At 43.1% G+C, this 7,500-nt stretch overlaps 2 protein-coding genes across 3 annotated transcripts in view; both read right to left on the bottom strand.

The window, feature by feature from the left end:
- Positions 1–7,500, bottom strand: part of LOC116225230 (extracellular superoxide dismutase [Cu-Zn]-like) — a 364,295-nt gene that overhangs the window by 302,558 nt on the left and 54,237 nt on the right. The gene's annotated exons all lie outside the window — the stretch shown is intronic.
- LOC105912367 (glutamine--fructose-6-phosphate aminotransferase [isomerizing] 2-like) overlaps positions 1–7,500 on the bottom strand; it is a 21,001-nt gene that overhangs the window by 6,132 nt on the left and 7,369 nt on the right. Inside the window, exons 8-12 of one of the 2 annotated variants that reach the window (XM_031587399.2) lie at positions 6,541–6,620; positions 6,118–6,198; positions 4,321–4,441; positions 2,008–2,171; positions 1,579–1,674 (exon numbers count right to left, since the gene is read on the bottom strand). In XM_031587399.2, coding sequence (XP_031443259.1) covers positions 1,579–1,674; positions 2,008–2,171; positions 4,321–4,441; positions 6,118–6,198; positions 6,541–6,620 — 542 coding nt within the window. The remainder of the gene's footprint in view (positions 1–1,578; positions 1,675–2,007; positions 2,172–4,320; positions 4,442–6,117; positions 6,199–6,540; positions 6,621–7,500) is intronic. The other variant, XM_031587400.2, reaches the window with a different exon arrangement.

Genomic DNA, 7,500 nt, shown 5'->3' with positions numbered 1-7,500 from the left:
GCAGAAACCGGGTAATCCAATTTTAATCGTGTTGATGCTTTGTTTCTTGACTTTATTTCTTGATCTATTCCCGTTTTAGGTAGTTATTCTGATGAATGAGGCGACCAAAACAGGGTTAATGATTTTATTGCAAGCTCCAAATGAAGGCTAGTTTACTGCCCGCCTGAGAAAAGTTGACCCAGAAGACGTCTACAATCAGCTGGAAACAGCCGGGCTTGTCTCCCCGCCGATTTGAACAGCCAACCGAGCCAACAACTGTCTGGCATTTTACTACCTATGTCAGACAATTTTTAAAGCGGATATATTAAATAATCTTGAATGAAAGATGGTCCAGTTCCAGTATAAATTTCCAGTGGTAGACAGCTGTGGAGTGTATTTTCTTGCCGCAAGCTGGTAATTCTGACGTGACGTGAAAACTATGAAAGCCCATTACCGTAAATATTGTAAGGTTCAGTCTTCAAATCTGACATGTAGACTGAACATTTAACATTTACATTTACATTTAACATTTACATTTAACATTTAACATTACATTTAAACATTTACATTTAGGCATTTACATTTAACATTTATATATAAACATTGAACATTACGTTTATATTTAACATTTACATTTACATTTAACATTTACATTTATATTAACATTTACATTTAGATGAAACATTTATATTATTCAACAACTTTGTGTTACTGCCAAAAAAATATCCTTGGAAAAGTTATCGCATGAATTTACATGAATTTCTCTCTAAATGCTTGAAAAAGTGACATTCGAATATTGTCGTGCTTTTTGTTCCATATGAAAATGCTAAATGTAGCAAAACTGAGCAGGATTTTCGAACGTGCAACATTTTACAAACGGCGCCCCATAAAGGCAGGCCAAAGTGTTTTTCACACAATACTACAGTGAAGATTGAAACTGAACCTTTTATTTGCCTACCTACTTTACATAATTGAACACTGTACATATTAACCTAAGAGAGCCCTGTTGACCTGGCATTGACAAGTTAGCATTGACAAGCAAATAGTGCATTTACTGAACCTAGCGTTGACAAGCAAATAGTGCATTTACTGTTGACGTAGCTTTGACAAAGCAAATAGTGCATTTACTGAGAGATTTTGTGGTCTTTTATATGTTTCCCATGTATGCCACACAACTATTATGACAGTAAATACAATTTAGTTACAAATGTGTTCTTAATAAGTCATGTACGCCAAGGAAATAAAAGTTGACTGCCTCTCTATGAATCATTAATTTGACTAGCATGTAGAGGCAGATCACATGAGTGCTGACGCAGTATCCTGGAACGTTTGTGGAACAAGATGGAATGCCTGTGCACACACGTGCATACACACACACACACTCACACACACTCAACACACACACACACACAACAACACACGTGCATACACACACACAACCACACACGTGCACACACACACACACACACACACACACCACACACACACACACACACACACACACACACACACTCACACACACACACAACCACACACGTGCATACACACACACACACACACACACACACACACTCTCACACACACACACAGCGCCCTTACCTTTCCCGGTCTCAGGACAGATCCGCCCCCTCATGGTGTTCACCACGGACTCCGGCTGCTCAAAGATCTCCTTCTGCATGAAGGCGTCGAAGTTACCTGTTTCCCGTACGCATAAGCACAAGGACAGTGGTTAGTTCCTGGTTCCTTGTTCTAAAATAACTTTGTTCAACTCTTGGGAAAAATGCCCCAGATGCCTTCACAGTCTCAATAGGCCTGAACAGTATTGGAATGGATGGAATATTAATGGAAAAATATCTTAGCTAATGAATAGATTTAATTCGATACCTATTACACAAAATGGCATACAAAAATGGCATAAACAACTCTTTGTATCAACACAAAGTCTAGGCTAAATAAATACAATTATGGAGCTTATAAACCTGTGGTCATCTGACCCATGGAAATGAATTGTCATGACCCCTCTCTGACCTTTCATGATCTGTTGCATCTCCATCTGCAGGGTCTGGATGACTCGGGAAGGATCCTCTCCGGTCCGCCGGCTCACGCGGTGCAGAGACAGCTTGCCCTTGGCCACCGCCGCGATGTCATCATCCTCCAGGTAGATCACTCTGTTGGTGTGCTCAATGATGGCGCTGAAGAGAAGAGAGTACACACTCAGGTCAACACACTAATGTCAGTGTGGGATAGATGAGTACACACTCAGGTCAACTCACTAATGTCAGTGTGGGATAGATGAGTACACACTCAGGTCAACTCACTAACGTCAGTGTAAGGCTGGGATAGAAGCTGAATGATGGCGCTGAAGACAGTACACACACTCAGGTCAACTCACTAATGTCAGTGTGGGATAGATGAGTACACACTCAGGTCAACTCACTAACGTCAGTGTGAGGCTGGGATAGATGAGTACACACTCAGGTCAATACACTAACGTCAGTGTAAGGCTGGGATAGAAGCTGAATGATGGCGCTGAAGACAGTACACACACTCAGGTCAACTCACTAATGTAAGGGTGGGATAAAAGCTCAATGATGGCGCTGAAGAGAGTACACACACAGGTCACTAACGTCAGTGTAAGGCTGGGATAGATGAGTACACACTCAGGTCAACTCACTAACGTCAGTGTAAGGGTGGGATAGAAGAGTACACACACTCAGGTCAACACACTAACGTCAGTGTAAGGGTGGGATAGAAGAGTACACACTCAGGTCACTAACGTCAGTGTAAGGGTGGGATAGAAGAGTACACACACTCAGGTCAACACACTAACGTCAGTGTAAGGGTGGGATAGAAGAGTACACACACTCAGGTCAACACACTAACGTCAGTGTAAGGGTGGGATAGAAGAGTACACACACTCAGGTCAACACACTAACGTCAGTGTAAGGGTGGGATAGAAGAGTACACACACTCAGGTCAACACACTAACGTCAGTGTAAGGGTGGGATAGAAGAGTACACACTCAGGTCAACACACTAATGTAAGGGTGGGATAGATGAGTACACACTCAGGTCAACACACTAATGTCAGGGTGGGATAGATGAGTACACACTCAGGTCAACTCACTAATGTAAGGGTGGGATAGATGAGTACACACTCAGGTCAACTCACTAATGTAAGGGTGGGATAAAAGCTCAATGATGAAGAGAGTACACACACAGGTCACTAACGTCAGTGTAAGGCTGGGATAGAAGAGTACACACTCAGGTCAACTCACTAACGTCAGTGTAAGGGTGGCGCTGAAGACAGTACACACACTCAGGCCAACTCACTAACGTCAGTGTGGGATAGAAGCGTGTCGGCTGGTGTTCATGTAACGTTTAATCTGCCTCGCCATGTGCCAACACTGGTGGAACCATGGTGTTCAGTATATCACCACCATTACTGCATTTGGCAAATAAACAGTAAGTTCTCTCCATGTTCCCTAAAGCCCTGACTCCAGGCCAGGTGAAGACTTGGACTCAGAATGAAAGCTGTCGGGTGCCGTATGTCTTGAGGCATGATTGGTTCCGGTAATGACAAGTCACCAAACCAGTCTCGCCTGATTTTTTTCTTGGAATCACTGTGCCTTTGAAGTGTAATGTCATCAGATAAGACTTTACAGTAAAATGGTGACTTGAATGTACTTTTTTTAAGATTCCAAGTTTTTTTCTTTTCAAAGCCACTGCTAGAATCACTGGTCAGATCTGTGATCAAAGATAAGATGTGAAGAATGATTCTAAAATAGACAGTAGAGGGAGTCGTGGGGCCCAGTCTTAATTTGCCTCTCATGCCATTCATACTATGAATTGTGGGATACAATGGGAACTAACCGACCAAATATGCTCATTACTGTAACATATTCTGTAGATATTTTATATATTATATATTGTTTTCTTATGTTTCTTGACTTACTATGTTTATTTGTTATGCACCAAAATGCCAAAGAAAATTCCATGTATGTGTAAACTTACTTGGCAATAAAAACTATTCTGATTCTGATTCTGATAGTAGTTGATATAGTTCATACATAGTTATCATTTTGAGAAGTATAAAGCAGTAGAGCTGAGATCATATTTGGTGTCTCTGTGTGTGTCTGTGTTTACCAGAATGCCTAACATATCTCTAGAGTATAGCCCTATCCTTTTGGGGAGCTTCGGGGGTGTATTCTTACCTTCGGGGGTTTCTTTGTGTTTGTTTGACTTAGTTTTTCTGACTGTGTGCTCATGTCAGTGTTTTAGAATTCAATTCTTTTTGGCTACCAGCTGACATTGTTTTCCACAGGTGAGTAATATAACTCACCTGGCATCTGAGGCGAAGTAGTATTCCACGGCCTTGGCGTCCACAACCTCCTGCTGCTCCACTCCACCAGCCTCTGTCTTGTTCCAGTTGTTCCTCTCCTGAACTCCATCTGAGATGCGTCCTGAAGGGAAGAACACACGAGGTTACTCCAATCTCTAAAATATATCTCAGTTAGAGGTTCTGCGATGGAGGAAAATAGAAATAGGTATGATTGATAGGTGGTAAAAATATGTATTTGAAGTATTTTACATTGCCATACTCAACTCTATACTTATATAACTTTAGTATATATATACATACATTTGTATAAGTAAATACTTCAAATAAACTTTTTTATGAATTAGTTCGATGCATAGATCAAATAGAAAGGAGGGATCTAAAACAAGTGTGATTTGTTGAATGGATCACAGCTTACCAGATATGTCAAGACTAAATGGAAAGACACTAAAGATACTGTCTTTTCTAGGGATAATGACACCTCTCATCTATATACATACCGTACATTACAGCCTGCACTAAAGATACTGTCTTTTCTAGGGATAATGACACCTCTCATCTATATACATACCGTACATTACAGCCTGCACTGTCTGTGAGAATCACAGCCATTAACAAAACACAACTGTGACAGAGATTTGCATATAACCAAAATGACTATGCTTACTGGAGGTGTTTGCATTGCCCTAACATGGTGCTTTTTAGTGACCACAACTCTATTCTCTACTCTACTCTCTACTCTCATTTGAAGATTTCTTCCTGGATCGTTCCCCCTCTTCTGTCTTCCTGGTCTCCAGCCTTGGACTTTCTACCCATGATGCAACACCTGACAATTATGACTGAGGAGTGAACATAATCTTGAGCAAACAGATAAATCACCAACCCCATGTGTTTCGCCAGCGCAGCATTAGTCACACACACACACACACACACACACACACACACACACACACACACACACACCACACACACACACACACACACCACACACACACACAGACACACACACACACACACACACACCACACACACACACACAGACACACACACACACACACACACACACACACAGACACACACAACACACACACACACACACACACCACACACACACAGACACACACACACAGACACACAACACACACACACACACACACACACACACACACACACACAACAGACACAACACACACACACCACACACACACACACACACACACACACACACACACACACACACACACACACACACACACACACACACACACACACACACACACAGACACACAGACACACACACACACACACACAACACAACACACACACACACACACACACACCACACACACACACAGACACACACACACACACACACCACACACACACAGACACACACACACACACACACACACACACAACACACACACACACAGACACACACACACACACACACACACACACACACACACAGACACACACACACACACACACACACACACAGACACACACACACAACACACACACACACTCACACACACACACACAGACACACACACACACACACACACACACACACACACACACACACACACACACACACACACACACACACACACACACACACACACACACACACACACGTACTGTACATGATACTTGAGAAGGAAAGATGGAAAGCAATAAGCTTTTTTGTGAAAAGCAATTTAAGCAATAACCACCACCGAGCTTCTGCTAATGACAGACAAAGACTAGAAACCCCCTGTATATATGACCCCATGCAGAACCACACTTGACCCCCACCTATGGGCTCGACCTCACTCTGACTCTCAGGGCCCCCGAGGGCCTCGGGCCCACAGTCATGCAGTACAGACAAGTATGGAGCTACGAAGGAAACAAAATATATAGAACATCATGAAGACTGGAATGACTGGTCTAATTAAAGCTCCTTAAGAAACAAGACAAACTGGTTTGGTTATGGGAAGAATGCAAACATGCAATTAATTAGAATCTCCATGTTAAAGTAAAAAAAAAAGTCAAAGAACTTAAAGAATTTAAATGACTCCCATTCACAACAAAAGTTTTGATCCATATCTCACAAGAGATTGGAGCTGGATATGACATACGGGCACTAGAGGCTCAACGATAGAACGGCTATCACACACAAGTTTGCACTAAAAGTCCTAGATGGCGTTTTGGACCGTAGCCTTTTGGGGTGGTGCTCACCGCTGTTGTACTGGATGGGGATGTTCTCAGAGGGCAACGCAAACTGGCTCCGCACTCCAATCAGCAGAGGGCTTCCCCTCCTGGGCCAGAAGGGACAGAAAACACACTAATGAGTAAAACAATGGGTGTGTGTGTGTGTGTGTGTGTGTGTGTGTGTGTGTGTGTGTGTGTGTGTGTGTGTGTGTGTGTGTGTGTGTGTGTGTGTGTGTGTGTGTGTGTGTGTGTGTGTGTGTGTGTGTGTGTGTGTGTGAGTAAGTGTGTGTGTGTGTGTGTGTGTGTGTGTGTGTGTGTGTGTGTGTGTGTGTGTGTGTGTGTGTGTGTGGGGCGCGTTGCTTCTTGATGTGACAGAAGTTACTTGTGCCTTCTTAAACAACAAAAAGAGAACAGAAGAGAAGAAACAGAAGATGAAAAGGAAGAGAACTGTGACTAAATCATCCCTGCTGTCTGTCAGCTTACTGTAAACTAGAGCGACGGCTGGAGCCTAATTCAACCAGTCCTGCATGTGACCAAGACGGCGACGGAGAGAAACACACTTTGTGTGTGTGTGTGTTTTGGATACTATCAAGATCTTGCAAAAGATAAAGAGGGAGACAAAAGGACACTGGGAGAAAAAACAACAACATGTCGCAGGTTTGGCATGTATTGAGATCCTCTTCCTGGCCTTGAACTAGCTGTGGCCAGTCAATCTTTTTCAATTGACTGGCCGTCACTGAGAAGTCCAATAACCTCGGAGTTTGACTTTTTTGCTTCCACAAGCATTGCAGCACTGTAACTGGAGCCCTAGGCCTCTCTCTGTGAATGAGTCAGAGTGAGTCAGAGCTATAGGCTGCGGTCCAGCTGACTCCAGCCCTCCTGCAGCACAGCAAGGCTCTGTCTGGCAGGACTCCTCGGACTCACAGGGCGGAAGGACTCCAGAGGACTCTAAACTAATTAAGATGACAAACCAAAGGTGAGATGGAG

Source organism: Clupea harengus, chromosome 20 (assembly GCF_900700415.2).
Source record: "Clupea harengus chromosome 20, Ch_v2.0.2, whole genome shotgun sequence".
NCBI classification, from domain to species: domain Eukaryota; kingdom Metazoa; phylum Chordata; class Actinopteri; order Clupeiformes; family Clupeidae; genus Clupea; species Clupea harengus.
This window is presented reverse-complemented; position numbering and strand designations above follow the sequence as displayed.